This window comes from Phlebotomus argentipes, unplaced genomic scaffold, assembly GCF_947086385.1.
Source record: "Phlebotomus argentipes unplaced genomic scaffold, Phlebotomus argentipes genome assembly scaffold_18, whole genome shotgun sequence".
Classification (NCBI taxonomy): domain Eukaryota; kingdom Metazoa; phylum Arthropoda; class Insecta; order Diptera; family Psychodidae; genus Phlebotomus; species Phlebotomus argentipes.
The window spans coordinates 5,249,104-5,266,461 of record NW_026776177.1 but is presented as its reverse complement, the minus strand read 5'-3'; the positions used below and the strand labels follow the sequence as shown (position 1 = coordinate 5,266,461).

At 42.4% G+C, this 17,358-nt stretch overlaps 1 protein-coding gene across 1 annotated transcript; it reads right to left on the bottom strand.

The window, feature by feature from the left end:
- Nucleotides 1–138: 138 nt before the first annotated feature.
- On the bottom strand, nucleotides 139–13,671 carry LOC132260276 (GTP-binding protein Rhes-like). The gene is made up of 3 exons (XM_059758292.1): nucleotides 13,393–13,671; nucleotides 1,744–2,264; nucleotides 139–1,354 (listed from the first exon to the last, which is right to left on the bottom strand). The coding sequence occupies exons 2-3, from the start codon at nucleotides 2,128–2,130 to the stop codon at nucleotides 1,022–1,024; spliced, it is 720 nt and encodes a 239-aa protein (XP_059614275.1). The 5' UTR covers nucleotides 2,131–2,264; nucleotides 13,393–13,671; the 3' UTR covers nucleotides 139–1,021.
- Nucleotides 13,672–17,358: the final 3,687 nt, after the last annotated feature.

The window sequence follows — 17,358 nt, the reverse complement described above, 5'->3', positions numbered from 1 at the left end:
ACAACACGGTCTCTTAATGGTAAGAGCTTTGGGTAAGAGAGAGAGTGTCGATGCGCAGCAGAGACGCACGTGCCGTTGCAGGGTTTCCACACGGAGGCAAACGACCTCGATGGCGAGAGAAAAGCACGTGCTCATGGTTGAGATAACTACTTTAATGCAAATTCCATGTGGGGAAGGGACTTGGCTCAAGACAATTATCGGGTTAATGTCTCTATCGCTAGTTACACAATTAATTGTACAACTATCTAAACACTAGGCTTAATGCAAATTCAATCATACTCAAACGCACACCCAAAACCTACAATTAGAAATGCTAACAACTTCTGGCTTTATTCAACACGCGTCTCCTTTGGGCGAAGGAGCGACAAATCCCACATGCAAGTGAATTTCTGTCGGGATGAGAAGTGCTTCGTATTCGATTTCCGTGGCGCTTTACAGGGCGCTTTAGGCTCGGAGAGTCTCACGAAAAGCGGGAGGAATTCCAAATCAATTATTCACTCTATTATTCTATACAGAAAATATACAAGAAAAGCTGCTTTATGATGCTGCTTTATGATGCTGCTTCTGAAGAAATTTAAGGAGTTTCGAACTTTTCAAACTGCCAATCGTTGTTTCTTCACTTTTACTTATTGTCTTAACTAACAGATTGATTAACTTTCAGGAAATTTAGGATAAGAAAAGAGACTTGAAACACTTTTGCTGATGCCAAAAAGCCGAGATTTTGGTCTAATTTCAATTTTTTGAGCTATTTTGAGATGTTTAGCAATCAAATTCGAACTAAAACTTCAGTCTTTCAACAACAGATCAATTATAGTCTATTCAGCAATGCCACAACTGCGCTGTTTACACTCCCATTCGCATGAGACTCTCCGAAGCACCCCATATTGTCTGATTCATCTTGTTGAAAGCTGCCCCGGAGACTCTGAGCGTCTCTCTGGGGATTTCGTGGAATTTGCGCGCAAATACTGTTTTTGAAAAGTATAAGTCTCGATCTCGTTTCGCGCATCTCTGTCTTCGGCACCTACGCCACAGTGCAGGAGTGGCGCTTCAGGGAGTGCTTGGGTGTCGTCGAGCCGCGACCATTCTGCTGACTTCCGTACGATGGCAGCGATTGCCTGCGTCGCCGCACAGCCGGACTGAGATTGTAGCGAATCTTCGCCTGGGCCAGAAGCTCCTTGAATACATCTACGATCCCTGTGTTGTCCTTGGCACTCGCCTCCACATAGCCACACTCCCAATCCACCGTCGCGATGCTCTCCGTCAATTCCCGCGACATCTTCCTGTCCGGCTGCTTAATGTCCGCCTTGTTGGCCACTATGACAATCGGCACTCGATAACCGCGCGCTTCGATGATCTGCAAGAAGACACGCAATCTCAGTAGAACATAAATACTAAATTATGCAACACGAGCCAACTTCCAATATCCTCCCTTCTGGCAGGCATTAAAGCTGAATTTCTCAGGGGGAAAAAATGCGGGTTTAAAGCTTTTCTATGAACAGACGCAGGTAAATTATTAATTATTTACCGTACAGAGTATTGAATGGTTAAAAATGCAAATGATATACAAATATATCTGTTGGTTTTAATTGCGGGGGAGCCGGCAATATTGAGCTTGATGAGGAGAAATTCGTGAAAAAAACGCAATAGAATAAACATAATGCATATTTCATTGTTCGCCAAACTCTTGGCAAAACAATTTGCCAGACAAATTCCAGCTGGAATCCACGGCAAAAAGGCACTCACTTGTTCTCTAAGGCGTTCCACCTCCTTCCAGGACTCCTCCTCGTCCACGGAGAAGACGAGGATGAAGGCGCCGCCAGTGGAGATGGACAGAGCTCGCATGGCGGGGAACTGATAGGCGCCCGAAGTGTCCAGGATGTCCAGCGTGAGTGCCGCGCCGTCGGGCAGCTCGTACTCGCCGCGATGCAGCTCCTCCACGGTCTGTCGGTAGCGCGCCAGGTATTTGTCGTAGAGAAATTGGGAGATGATCGAGGACTTGCCGACGCGCGCGGCGCCCATCATCACCACACGATGGTGCTCCTTTCGCCTCACCGGCGAGCACTCGCCCTTGGGACTGCGCATCACGGTGACCAGCGACGGCAGGCGGAGGCGCTGACAAGGTCCTGGCATGTCTCGGCGTGTGGCAGCACCTGAGGAATCCCTATATCAACCCCTCTTCTTTCGCCAATCTCTTCTGCTTGGGTTGACTTCGCAGCAACGCAATCAGTTCATTGCCCCGGCGAGGGAAGCAATCAATAGGAGTCCTGTGGAAGTAAATCAGATGGAAAAAGAGAAACAGAAAATAATATTCCAACCCCACCCATCAACCCCGGAAAAAAGCGACCCCCTCCGGGCGGTGACGTGACGAAAGAAATCAAATATGCGTGTCGCATTCGGGTGAATCCTGTGCTAAATTCCTCTCCTTTATTGTGTCCCCAGCTCTCACATGAAAGGGATCTCTCAAGGCATTCTTCATGCTCATGACCGTCCCATTTGATTCCATTAATGAATCTGTCCGATGGAATCACCTCGAGGAAACAATGTCCCTCAACACACGGCAGAGCGGCTTTCGAGGGACCGTCACAGATCAACAAATGTCCTGCTGCATGTTAATGCCGAGGCAAACGCACGCATAAGAGTAGTTTTTGGATGTTTGACCTTTTAAAATAGTCACAAAGGACTTAAATAACCATAAGGTGTCTTGTATTGGGATTTCTTGAATTGTCACTGGGCGTCAATGGAAAGATTTCTGCCTATAACAAGTTCCTTTTTGGCTCAACAGTGAGATTTACGGACTTTCCGGTGTTTTTTGTGAATGATTTGCTCAATAAGAATGATGAAGGGTTGAAAATAAATTTTATACATATCGACGGGTGAATCGAAAGCTGTGAAAAAGCGATTTTTCATAGTTTACATCTTGTGTATTTTTGTAGCATAAGAAAATATCAATTTGGCTTTTAAAAACCACTCAAACATATTCTTTAGCGATTTCAAAAATTCAATATTACAGAATTATCAATTAAAAGCATGAGAAACTATAGTGAATTTTGACTATTAAGCAATTACTGACTTATTTTTCTCATGATCTTCTTCAATTTCATCCTTTAAATGTTTAAAGAAGATTGCTTAATTGTTACGAAATGTGACTTTCATTGTAGGAAAACCACTTCTTGCGCCATGGCTTCCTTCTCTGCTTCTATTTAAAACCTCAAATAGCTCAACATCCACTCGTGAGGCGTTCAGGAAGCGGACAACAGCCATCCTTAAGTTTGAGTGGCTCTTGAGGCTATTCGCGGATGTCCTTGAATTGAGACTCATCAGTGCAACAACCCCAAAAACATTCTCCAGGGCAACACAATCAAAGACAATTTTGCATGCTCCTGCGTGTCTTCAATTTCCTCACTTCTCGCCCCCATGGGATCAATCCCGTTTTTTCTCGTCTATAAAAAGGAGCTCCGCAGAATCCCAAAACTTCCGCCAAGTCTGAATCTGCGGTTTGTTGACTCTTCTCTTGGCGTTCCACTTCATCAAGTCCTCTTCCCCACTTCCCCGCATTGTCAAAATTGAATTGAGGTGTTTTCCAAGAAGACGAGCAAGTGAAAAGCATTGGGAGTGAAATGAAGAGTTTCCGCCCGTTGTCGAGTGTACTTATTATAGCGGAAAACCTCAGAAAAATTTTCTCTCCACCATTTTCACTCGTCGCCAATCGAGGGGGGAACAAAAGATTCTCCACCGCTATGGTTACAATTGAGTGTTGACGAAATCAGCGCCCAAGAATAGAAATCCACAGACGATCAGCACCAAATTATTTGTGGCTGAGAATTCCCACTGGGACAATTTGGGGGCGAGTGAGCGATTTTTTTGGGGGATGAGCCAAGTGCATTGGCCTCCCCATTTCCGCATTTCGCCCGGAAAACACAGCGTGTGTGTCGTCATGAGCACTCAATCGTGACGCCCGCTTGGCGACTGACCAGCGAACAATGCTTGGCAGAAAGGGTGCACGAATGTGAAAAATAGGGAAGTAGGACACGTCGGAATCTCCATGCCAATGGGGTCAAAAATGGAAAACATGCCACTGGGCGGTGGAGCCAAAAAGGATGTTGATTGATGCGGTCAGGTCATACTCTATTCAGGACAATTAAAATCCATTGAAATGCTTTTTCAGTGCTGAATAATTTTTCCACCACAAACTCACTCAGTGAGTTAAATGAGTTCATTCATTACTTTTATGCAATTTGTGGGAAAAACAACACCCACACCCACACACACACACACACATGGCATAACTCTGGACTTCAGAGTTCTCATAATCACATTTAGTCCAGATATAATTGGCCACAGTCAAACCGCATTCGTGTGACGCACGAAGTCAGGTGTGATATTTTGAATTAATTCGAGTGGGTGTGAAAATTGGCTCTCCAAAGAAGCCAATTGATTCACCACTGACCACTAATTTAAAACACCCAGAGAGCTAAAGGTCAGCGAGAACAACCAAATCCTCCGGAACAGACAACTTCGTGACGCTTTATTGAGAGCTAATTAAATTTTAAAGTCATCCCACCGCAAAACATCGTTTCTGGGGAGGATTTAGTCGACTTATAATTTGTAATAATTACTCATCGACCTCAAGATTAGCAAATCTAATGAAACAAACGCCTGAGACGGCTCATTTACCTAAAGACACAATTAAATATTCAGGGCTTTTCAAGGTGAATCACAAATCCATTTTGCTCAAAGACGGACTTTACAAGAATACTTGGAAATTTAATTTCGCAAAAAACAAAGGAAAGATTTGCGATTAAATTGTGTTTTTTCTCATCTTCTCTAAACTTAAGAGCTCAATTTGGTTCAAGACCAAGTTTCCTCTATGAACAACAGAAAAACTGATAGTTTAAATCCAGGATAGAACAGACGCGAGGGTGATTTATTGCAAAAGCCACAACTTGTTGCTATTCATGTTACAATTATATGAGCATATAGGTCAGTTCGGATTAGTTCTTTCATGCTTGCCGGTTGAGCAATTGAAATTCAGAGAGATTTATGCAAAGCATCTCTGGCAAAGATCTCTTTGGCAAGCGTCCATTGTCTGGGTTCGCCTTGGACTGTTTGCAATTGGGCCGATTGAGATCAAAGACCCGGGAGCGCTGCAATAGCTTCACGTTCTGCACAGTGAATTTCCCGAGAGCGCGGAATGTGTGGTGAAAAGGGGTTAATATACTGCTGGCAAGGGGTGGCGGAGAGAGAGAAAAAAGGGCGAGTATATGGCAAATGTGTCCTCTTTCGCCACAATTCCTCGTAATTGATGACGCAGAGGGAGAGATCTGGGACACGAATATCCTGTCATTTGTGGCAGAGCGAAGGAATTCATAATCTCCCTCCTCAGCCATTCTTTATGGCACATCGTATTTGCATTCAGGAATTGGCGCGAAGGGTGGTGGAATTCCCTTATTTGCGGAGAAAGAATTGGGCCAAGACGCAACTTTTACTCTTTATTGCCTCGCTTTTTTCTGCGCTCTGCCGCCATGCTTAGTGTTTTGTGCCTTAAACTAGGTCGTGGCGTGAAAGCGAGACCCACTTTTCACTATCTCCCCTCATCATCTATGGTCCAGGACGTGTGCGAGCGCCTTCAATAGACCCCATTTTGGGCTGTGGACGCACCAAATTGGCCCCGAATCTCAATCAATTGATTGGTACTTCCGCTATCAATTTCCTCTACACCGACTCCGTCTCGTGGACGAATAAGGGGCAATTTGAGGCTAAGACAAGGCAGAAAAAAGCTGCGAGACGCACATGATAAATGTCCAAATATTGTAACACGCGTGATTGATGGCAGTGTTTTCAGCCAGCGAGGTCACAGGACCCCTTCCAGGAGCTTTCTGGGTCACACCAGCATCCCGCAGGAGAATGAACCGCCCTTTTTCCACCCTTTATCAGGCTTTACGACCTCATTCTGCATCATTCAGCTCTGGTTAACATGCAACTGGGCCTATTGACAAACTGTCCCATTATACAGAAGAATAAATTGAGTGAACGTATGAAAAAGTCAGAGGGCAACGGAAATTGGGAAAGCGAGGTCGACGCGTGACGTCAAATGATGATGAAAACTGATAAAAGTTTTGACGTGAAGAGAATTTCACAAGAATTTTAATGTGAAGAATGGATAAATGTAAGCCAAGATTCAATGGATATATAAGCTTTTGCACCTTTGTTTCGATTCAATCTCTGTTACCTATTGATTTTAAATTCCTGGTAAAATGTTAAATGTTGCAAATTCCTGTGAATTTAATCCAAATGCAGTATTTATGTCAAATAATATCATCTTTCTGCTGAAAATCCTATTCATTTGACGATTTTCCGGGGATGAATAGAAATGTTTCCGGGGAAAAAACTATTATTTCCACTTGGTAATATGATTTCTGTTGATTTCGAGGATATTAATTATTAATTGCATGTTTTGGCACGCAGCCAATTTATTTCCGCGTCAAGAGTATTTCATTGTCGAGTGAAATTAAGCCATGATGAATTGTGGCATTTCCGCGTGAGCTTATTAATTATTGTGGCAAAGCGATAAATTCATTGAAAATCACTGCCGCCAAAGTGGCTAAAGTGGATTCGGTGGCAGTGGCCGGAAAAATCTGCCATCGAAGGGCGGAGAGACTAAACATTCCGAAGCGCCCAGAGTTCAATGTCTCCTCGAAATGGGCTTGATGGATTGATTATAGGCATTTTATGCCCACACATCTGCTCTCCGCCACTTGTGTTTTATATTTCCGACTCATGATGGAGCAATCGGAAATAGGAGTCGCATTGGTCTCGAGGGACGCACTCGAAGAAGGCACTAAAATCAGCTCCTCTTCTCGGGTCGCGCGCGTGCCTCAGCGATGATGAATTGAACATTGGCGGTGTTTGCATTTTTTGGGGTCACATTACCATCAGCGAAGGAGCAGCGAGGATGTGGAGTCCACAAAAAAGCCCCGAAAATAAAATGTAAATGCTTAAAAGGTTCAACCCAACAAGAGACCTTCTGGCAAATATTTGCTTCTGAGTCGGGCGAAGAGGAGCTTCTTGTCTGTTTCTTGCACTTAAACTTCCCCCGCGCGCTTTCTCTCTCTGTGTTTTCTTTTGCGCCCCAGCATGGGATTTCGTGTGCGAAGATCAAAATCAAAATGTGATGCAACTCCCGCCCCAGCATTTTTCTGATATTCACTCGTCACCTCGGTCCACGGTCGCGAGTCATGTTGTCCCCGCGGGGGAAACAAAGGAGCTTCGCTCCGTGCTTAAAGAGGCCCTTTTATTGTTAGCAGACGCACAAAGGCAGATGGATTGGGTAATTTGGCGTCCCTTTTGCAGCAGCAACAGCAGCGCCGGGTCCTCAACCTCCGCCAAATGAGCTTCATCCACCCCCTTAAATGCATTATAAAAAGACACACACCGGGTATTGAGGAACATAAATTTGCAATTACACTCACCGGTACGCATTTCGTGCCACGGTCTTTAATGTGAAAATAAAATTATATGCTGCAAATGAGATTTCGAGGAATATCAACTGTGAGATTTCTCCCTTTTACATGGCAACACTCCTTCTTCTTCCACCTTTTATGGATATTAAGCACGCGCTCGGCGATTGCGAAAGTGAAGCAAATGGTAAGCAATGGATTTTCTTCCTGACAAAATCTCTTCAACACACATTTCTACTAAAAATGACATTGACGAGGCTCTGCGAGTTTTCCACAGAGATTTAATTTCACCTGAATTTCCTCAAAGTATAGCAAGAATTGAACACTTCGCGAAGGCATTCTCCTCTGACGATACTTCAATCTTGACTTTGCTGATGGTAAAAGCTACCCAAAAAACCCGGAAGATGAAATACGAAGAGGTGTTTCTAGGCGATGACACGGGTGAATCAGAGACAAATCAACTTAATGGAAACAATTTCCCGACTCTCCTGTTTCAATTGTAATCAATAATTTTCCCTAATTGCCTGTCAATGGCCAGAAAAGCCACCTTCATCTCCCGGACAGTCTATCTCTCTCTCTGGCAGAGGAACTTTATCAAGTCAACGACCTTCTCAGGCATTTTGAATGTCTCAAGATGAGGGGCGGGAAAAGCGTGAGAGGGACACATTTGAAAATTCCCTGCTGACACGAGGTTCAATGTGCTTCCTCACGCCCAGGCTCAGGGAAAAAAGTCCCTGCCGGAGAACATGTGCTTTGGGGATGTGTTGAAGTTCAAGGGTGCCTCGTAAGAAGATTAAAATCCTTCCATGTTTGGGTACAGTTCGAGGTGTCATGTGAGCCGAAATCGTTAATCATGAGAACCACCCCCATAATGAATGGTACTGGCGTGCACTCAGAGGCACCGCAGTCCATTGATTACCATGCAATCTTCTTCTATCGAGGATTAGCTGCCTTCGCTGTGCAGAAGGAAAATAATGGAAATTTCAGTGAAACTTCAACCAAACCACACCCGAGATTAATTGATGTGTGAAGAGCTTCGGAGAGGGATTTTCACGATGCTATTTGTCCCTTCATGACACTTTAATCACGCTCCTTTGCCTCTCTGACAATCCCAAAGTCTGGCTTTCAGAGCTCATTTAGCGGTTTTGCCGCTGAAATGTGTCCAGCTGCTGGACCCTGATGTTTTTCCTCTTAAACACCCCAAAAAGGACACGAGACAATTAATCATATTGTGATATAAAGTGAGACATTCAGTTGCAAAAATGTCTTTTGCACTTGAATATCCATCAAAATCTGTCCTTTAAACCGATATACTAGAATCTTATTTTAATTTTCACCCAGAAACAAGGTTTTGTTAATTAAAATATCGCTACTTTTCGTGTTCACTAACAATCACTTGGGATTTCAGGGGCCAATTAATCCCGGATCGTGTGATTAAATTCAAATTGACAGGCTGAAGAAGGAATCTGTGGAGGACAGAAGATGTAATCTTGTGTGATGCTTTTCACGCAGTCCTGCCCTGATCCTGTGCCACTCCCGCTGCGGCTCTTCCCGGAATTCTGTCTCGCAAATCCGGCGCACTTGCCATAAAATCAATGAATTCTCTTCAATATAAGATCACCGCATCTTTATTTTCCTCCCTTCCTCCCCCTCTTGCGCCCCTCCTGCTGAGACATCAAAATATCCCGTGGAATTGAGGAGAAGCACGCTGAAGAAATTGACTTTGTGGTGCGAGGAAAGTTAAATTAGCATAGAAACTTTCCTCCCACCCGCAGGAAAAGCTTGCCTTATTCATTTCCACTGACACACAATAATCGTGCTCTTGAGAGCATTCACTCTCTCTCGTTCGCTCCCCGTGCCAGGGGAAGAAGCCGCAAGTTGACACGAGGAAATGGCGACACATAAGACTGAGTGTTGAAGCGTAAAAAATTTCTCTAAATACACAGAAGAAAAGCTCTTCTTATATTTCATCATCGTGCTTTTTTTTCTCTCTTTTCACGTTGCGAAATTTCCCGGCGTCTATGCAAGCACAATTGTGTCCACGCCTTGCAAAATTCAATGATGATTTCATCCTGAATCTCCACTCCTAATGAACTTCCGTTTTTAATTAAGACACGAACTGTGTGTAAAGTGAGAGGGTGAAGAAAAATGCGAAAATTCCTTCAGCAAACAATTCCTCACCATTTCTCTGATGCTCTATTTGTTTTGTCTCACGCTATCAAAGCGGGTGAAATTCAAAACTCACCCCTGAAAAAACACATCCTCACATTTCCTCAAAAGCTTCCTTTGAAATGTCTAAACTCTCGAGGTTTCACTGCATCTCCAAAATGTGTAATCAAATGTAAATTGTGTTCGAGAAATTGCGTAATTTAATTATCGTGTCAGGAAATTCGGCGAACAAAGGCGTGCTGCAATGAGGTAATTAAAGTTGAAGGATTTTTCGAATGCAATTTTGATGGCGCAACTGTGATTTATGCTGCATTAGTGAAGTTTGTGCTTTATTGCATCCAGACGAGAGCTTTGCACAGGACTATTCAATTTACCAACTTGGAAGATATAATGAGAAAAAGGGGCAAAGAAAGTTGAGTAAAAGGGGAAAAGGATGGAATGTTAATTACTTGAATAACTAAGAAATTTCCACGTGCGGACATGAATTGGGAAGAACAGGTCATCTTTGGACAATCACACGAGTGTTTTCCGAGTCAATAAGAGCAAATTATTCAATATTTGACTTTGCTTTCTATAATTGCGCAAATTTCACAGCACAAATTCTCACGGATAAAGACGTGTTTCCCCGTTTTACACCTTCCTTAACACCCTGAAAACACACTCAATTAACATTTCACGGGGAATTTGCGAAAATATTTAGAATTAGGCGAATTTACGCGAAAATAAAGTGTGGGGAAAGCAACACGTGCACCGAAAATTCCCCAATGGGTAGATCAAAAAGGTGAATAAATTGTGTTTTGACTCCCCCCGAAGCCCCAGCCCGTGTGCTCAAGAGGAAAATGAGACAAGATTCGGTATAAAAGGGAGAGACGGAAAATCAGTGAGATGAAATATGATGTATAAAAGGGAAGAACAGACACGGAATCATCTTCTTTAAATCACCAATAAAATCCATATATGAGATTTCTCTCCCACTTTGTTGGCATAAGGAAAAAGGCTTTTCCTTCAACCCCATTATTGACACCCTTTTTTCCACCTCGTACGCCGATTTATCTCTGGGGATCACCTTGAAAAATAGCAAGAGTGCGGATGAGAGAGTGAATGGGTCAGATTCTGAGCTCCAAGATTGAGTCTGGCGAAGCTGTTCATTGAGGACCGAAACATAAGAAACGTGACCAAATAATACTATTATGTGAAGTCAGACGGTTAGAGAAATTGTTGTGCTTTCGCACCTGACGCCATCCAAAAATCTCTCAATCACTCAATTGGGTGGGTTGTTAATTGCCTTCTCCCACTTAAGACACATAAGATGAGAGAATAGCACACTTTGACCTGGTTAGGATGTGATTTATTGTGTGAAAATCATATTTTCTGACTAATGTGTCGCAAATAGAAGACATATTGATGTAGAAATTCTCTTTAACGAAGACTTTGACAACGATTTAGCAGAGCATCACACCCTGTCCACGTCTTTTCCTGGGAAAATCATCGCACGAAGCCAGTGTGTGCGGAAAATCATTAGAGTAATATTTCGACGTGCATGTTTTCCACAAGAGCTTCATGGGAAAACTCTGCCAGAGCCCAAAGATGGATAACCAACGAGAGTGAGAGTGGGTCAAGGGAGAATTATTGCCACGAAGTCAATTTAATTTATCCGAAAATTCATTGACTATTTTTAGCACAGCGAACGATCAAGAAGAGTGAAAGAAGAAAAGTCTCGATTTGCTCTTGCCTTAAGTGGGCAAAATCGATCTATTTTGAGAGGTTCACCCTCATCCTCATCTCGACAAATTGTTGTGATGTCTGCCCTCCAGGTGAAATCCAGCGTCCACACACAATAAAAATCACAGTGTTGGCGATAGTGTGAGTTTACCTGCACTCTAACCTTCCGCTTTCCGTGCCAGGGTCTTCATTAACTGCCGCACAGGAGCAGTAAAGGCAGTAAAAAAGTGAGGAAGCCTTCGACAACCGCCTCAAAGAGATGCAAGCTTCGACCTTTTGCCAATCATAAAGTTCACTGCGAGTGTGCAATTAAGGTAAATTAGGAAACTTAACATATTTTGCCTTCCATGCGATATTTTGAGCGTCAATATGCACGCAACACATATTTTCACCTAATTGGCAATTTATAGATTGATCAGTACTGAACAAATTAATTTAATTCTCTAAATTAATATGCTTTAAATACCACATTTTGGGTAGCAATTCGTGGGTTTAGTTAAATTATTGGTAAAGGTCAAACCTCATATCAAGGGAGAGATAATACGAACGAAAGTGTTCAGAAACTTGCAATATTCCTTTCCTCAATGTTGATTTTACTGACAAATCATCCCAATTCTTTTAATCTCATCCGATTTTCACACAAATTTAATCTTAAAAACTTTTTTCTAGGTTATGTAACGATTAAAGGGCAGATTAAATGAATAATTCGCATTCTAGCATATCCATTCTTATGCTCAAGTTTAATGGATCGTCTAGTGATTGGCAAAATTAAGCATTTACATGCCAAAAAACTTCTCTATTCTGACCCTTTGATACCAAGAAACACTGTAAATTGTATTGAAGTGGAACATAACCTCAAAAATAGACATTTATACTTGGAAAACCTCATTTAGAAAAATTTCTGCATGATTTTCACTCTGAATCCAGATAATTTTGTGATCTAGAAAGCTTCCAAACAGAGTTTTTGAAGATCTCCTAGTTATATTTTGAGGTTATGGTCAGATAAGATGGCCAAAGAAGCGTTTTGAAATGGATTCTTGCAGAATTATCGGATGAAAACTTAAGAAATTCATTATAATTAGGGAATTAATGTGAAAACGGTCTAAAAATTTCAAGTTTCCAGAAGTGTCAGGAATCGATGTACAGATTTAAGCCATATTATCTCCCCCTTGCTTCGTATGAACTAATGTAAACTTAATAAATGATCTACTCTTTGCTCTTGTTCATGAATATCACGTTGATTCCGGAGGAATGTGGGTAATTTGTATGTTCTCAGAAAATTGTCTACAAACTAAACTCCTTTCGTGGCATTTCACAGTCTCCTTGAGAATTGCCAGGAAGACAAAGTTTCAGGGAGAGAAGCCTAATCAATACACACCAATTATTTCTGCATTTCTCTCTGCTGATTCAGCTGGAAATCCCAGAAGAGCATTCAGAAATGTAGGTGAGTGTTTTCCCACTCAGAAATATATCTTGTTGAACATTTAAATGGTTGAAAATTAATTTATGAAATCACTGACTTTTGTCAAGCTTCAGCACAAAAAGAGTGATTAAAGCTCGAGGTTCTCTCATTCTGGGTTCGTCTGACAGTTTACTTTAAAGGCGACCACGGCAAAGGAACTTTCTGTATCACTTGAAGAGTTCAAAGGTGGGAACGAAAGACTAACTCCCCACTTGTCGTAGGTCATCCGGAAAGTGCTGACATTAAAGGGAGCGGCCCTGAAGACCACCGCAAAGTGCCTGAGAGTACTTTCAGGTGGCGGAGGAGGATTAAAGTCAGCGTCTGCAGAGTCTGCAGTCACATGGAAAATTATGCAAAATACAGCGACAGTTCACTTTCCATCGCGAAAGAGACATCCAATTTGCATGTCGTGTAGTGGAAATAGTGTCTTCTTTTCCCATAATCATAAAAACACTTTGCACACAGGATCGCCTTATATAGACGACGACATCACCGACTTTTTTCTTGCACAAGACGTGAATTTACAGGAGTAATTAAATGGAAAAAATGTGGCGAATTGGAAGAAAATTGTAAATCACTTACGATGGTGCAAAAAGCTCTGGCTGAAGTTTCTAATTAATTGTTGTCTTCGGCACTCGTGTTTACACTTTCAGACTCACAATTTTCAATATTTTCTTTCAATTTGCAGTCAACGAGGTACACTTTCTTGCGCGCGTAAAAGTTACTCTCAAATATTTGTGCTTATGTACTCATAAAGATTATAAACACTCAATTGCGACACTCAGCACCGTTTTCTCAGCGGACAAAAGCTCAAGAGGGATGAAGAGCGTTGAAAAGCGCCTCCACAGCCGGGGAAAAAGAAGCGAGAGAGTCGCGCGAGAGGTGAAGTGAAATTTTCGAGCAAAGTGTTGCGCGTTGTGAGTTTTCACAGTGAAGAGTCGAGAGACGAGTGATGAGTATTGGCGTCGAGACGCTCCATTTATACTTCCACATCGCTTGTGCGAGGGATGCTGGAGAGACGCACGAGCACGACGAGACTCGAACACTTTCGCCGGAGCCTTTTCTGCCACACCACGCCAAATTACATGTTAACATTTTTGTGGAGGAAGAGTGGAAAAAAGCTCTCCAGATTTCGCTCTCTCTCTTGAGGGCGCTTCTTGCCGCACAATTTCCACCCTCGAGGGAGATTTTTTTCCGCGTGTGAAAAATATAATGAGTTCAGTAACTCCTTACCAACCGAACGGAAAATTTCAATCGCGACTTAAATGGCTAACGCTGATCTTAATGCATGGGGTTAACAAGGGGTAATTGACTGATTGGATGAGAGGAAAACTGTTCAGAATAAATCACTTCAACTTTGGGCGCGTTTTGTATTAATGTAAAACACCTTTTTTGGGATGATGAAAGGATATTTGGAAATAATGTACGTACGTTTGACGGGTTTCTTTTCAACTCAATAGTGAATTTTGCCCTCAGCGTTCTTATATTCAAAAATCAACCTTTAAAGATTCTTGTGTTAAATAAATATGTCTGATTCAAAACACACCCGCAAATCCCAAAGATGCTGAGAAATGGCTTCAGTTTCACGACATATTGACTCGAGAAAATCAACTTTGATCTTCATAAATCATAAATAGTACAAAACTGCAAAAGCAGTTGAATTTTTATAGCTGAGAAATTCATGAGCATTTTGTTCGCTTTAATAACTTAATATTTGTAATATTTTCATCCCGTGAAATCAGCAATTTTCTTCGAACTTTTGTGACAACAATTCTTGAGATTTGTCACAATGGAAAAGCGTACATCATGATAACTTTATATTAACTTTCAATGACACCGCAAATATTTATGTGAATTCTGGACAGATAAAAGTCATCATTTGCGATATCTGGGAGCACGAGAAGTGGTGAGAATGTTTACCTCGGCGCCACAGGTGCTCTATTGAGGAGTGCTTGAGGAAGCCACAGCGCGTCTAACGCGGAATTGTATCCATCTCACACGCGGAAGCACCCCAATGTCTGCCGATGGCAAAGGTCATGGGTTGACAGCACGTGTATGATTAATATCATCGCGAAACGCGCCGGCGACCATGAAAAAGCGCCCCCCTTTCAGGTGTGTGTGCGAGGGTGAAAGTGTGGATAGAGCTCGATAGAGCAAACATTGAGTGGCACAAGTGGAAATCAATCCCGGTCAACCCCGTGTTGAATGATCGGGTTTAATCGCGCAAAAAAGCTCTCGTGCCGCTGCTGTAATCCCGGAAACGTGTCAATCCCGTGATTGTCTCTCCACAGCGACACAATCTCGTTTTGGGACTCCTCCGCATTGTCTGGCGACATGTGATTCGCCGTGACTTCCCCGCGTGGCTCCTTAAAAGCAAGCGACGTGTGCCTGCGAATTTGTATGCCGACACACATCTTGTTTATGGCCATGTCTCTCATGTTCGGATAAAATCCCGCGAGGAGTGCGACGTGAACGCCCACAAACTCCCAGATCATCGTCATTCAATCATCATGTGCAGCTCGCGGGAAATGTTGCTCACCTCCTATTCACCATACTGTGTCGTAATCCGCGCATTATGAATGATTCCGTCTCTCTTGAGATGCCCCAACACGTGTGGGGAACACGTGGAACACGACGAAGGCACATCCATCCCTCGGGGGTGGTTTTGTCGGAGAAGAAAAGGTGACAACATATAATGTTTTGGAAGGAGTTGAGCCACATCGGATGACGCTCTGTCTCTGTCCTTATCATTTTCTTATGGGTTTTAACAGCGGTTTTTCCATATCATCACATACACGCACGCAAATTTCCCACCTCACAAGAAACCATGACGCTGCAAAGCTTCTTGTCACTCCACTTTTGCCAAATTTAATGCGAAAGGTTAATTTTATTGCAAAACTTCTTTCAAAATAGTCTCTAAAGTTCCATGAAACTCTTCTCAAGATTAATAACTAATCGTAATTGATTTGTTAGACAAAATGATTCTCCGTTCATTCAATAACCAATAAGCAATTGAAGATAATTTAATATAAAACCAAGAACCCTTGCTTTTCCTCACTTCTCACACAAAATCATCTCTCGGCAAAAGTTGAGAAGTTGCTTCAAAGTTTGAGGAAAATCACTCTTAAGAGATTCTGCAGAAATCATCACATGAGAAAGTAAACAAGAAGAAAATGAAAATATTGAGCATCTTCGGAGTTCAATCGTCAATTTTGTCCTATTTACGCAAGGATCTCGACATTGTAGGGGGAAAAAAAAGAAAAACATTTCATTTGGAGATGGTATTAAATGTAAATTGTGGTTATTCTTTATTGATTCCACTCTACGCGTATCTTCACGACCTAGACCTTTTGGGAGATGTCCTCGGCACTCCCACACCTTCTGACTTAAAATCTCCTCTTTCACCTCAGACTGTTTTGGCTTTCGAGGAATTTTCCCTTGTTTACTAGTGCGTTCATCAATTTCACCTGCAAGAGGGATTCACCATGCCGATGTGTGCGTTGTTGTTCCGTGGCGAACAACACTCGCCAAAGACAAACTGAAACTTTCACCCCAACGACGCCAATTTGGCAGGGATGATTGTATTATCGAGCCACTAAGATTCCGTCATCACGAAGGGTGGTTTTAACTTTATCGCCGACACCCAGTGTTGTGGAAGGAGCAATTAATGAGCCGAACTCTCATCGCTGCTTATGCTAATTTCTTGCCAAAAACTTTATCCTCACAGAACTTTTGGGTGTATCTTTTGCCTTTTGAATGTCTTTGTTCCCATTTCCCTTTGAGCTACTGAAGAAAAAAATTGTTTATTTGAACGGAAAATTGCTTAAATGGCAATCATGAAAAAAAATTTTCCTTTGCACGGCGCGATCTTGATTATAGGATTGATGCTATATTGGGATTTCAAAAGGCCGCCATCAGTGATTTCAAAGAAAGCCTCTCACCTTCAGCGCGCGCTCTCAGTTGAAAATTAATTATTCACCAGGTGAAAAAGGTCAAGAACCGCGAAATAAGCAGTGTGGCAGAGCTTTTATAATTCCCATCAATTGACTTTCTCAAGTGCAATCGTGGAAATAACACGTGTCATTTCGCTGAACGAGGATGGATTCATTACCCAACTTTTTTATTGCCACAATACGTCGAGAGGAGCACAAAGGACTTAACTGCCGGGGAGATGTGTTCGTATCAGCAGAAAGTAAATGGGTATTTGTCGTATCTGTGATTAGGACTTCCAATTGCACGACAAATTGATTATGATGGGGTCAAAATGGAAGCAATGCGATAAACGTGATTCGGAGAAGAGTCGCGTGGAACAATTACACGAGAGACGGAATCTCCAGAGTCCTTTAGAGAAGACTCAATTGGATGTGCACGAAGGATGATTATAAAATTGGATGCACATGCAATTTTCACCCACAAATGCTTTTATTTTTAGCCAAAACACATGTAAGGATATTTCTGGAGTGATGAAAATAAAATTGTGCGCAAAATTTTCCCCAATAAATGATTGCGTATTTGACAAACTCATTGACCCTGTTATGGAATTCAATA

Bases quoted from the DNA above. Each gene is read 5' to 3' on its own strand.
- LOC132260276 (XM_059758292.1), bottom strand. From the start codon at position 2,130: ATGCCAGGACCTTGTCAGCGCCTCCGCCTGCCGTCGCTGGTCACCGTG. The intron at 1,355-1,743 runs GTGAGTGCCTTT...GTCTTCTTGCAG, and splicing joins TGGAACGCCTTAGAGAACAA to ATCATCGAAGCGCGCGGTTA.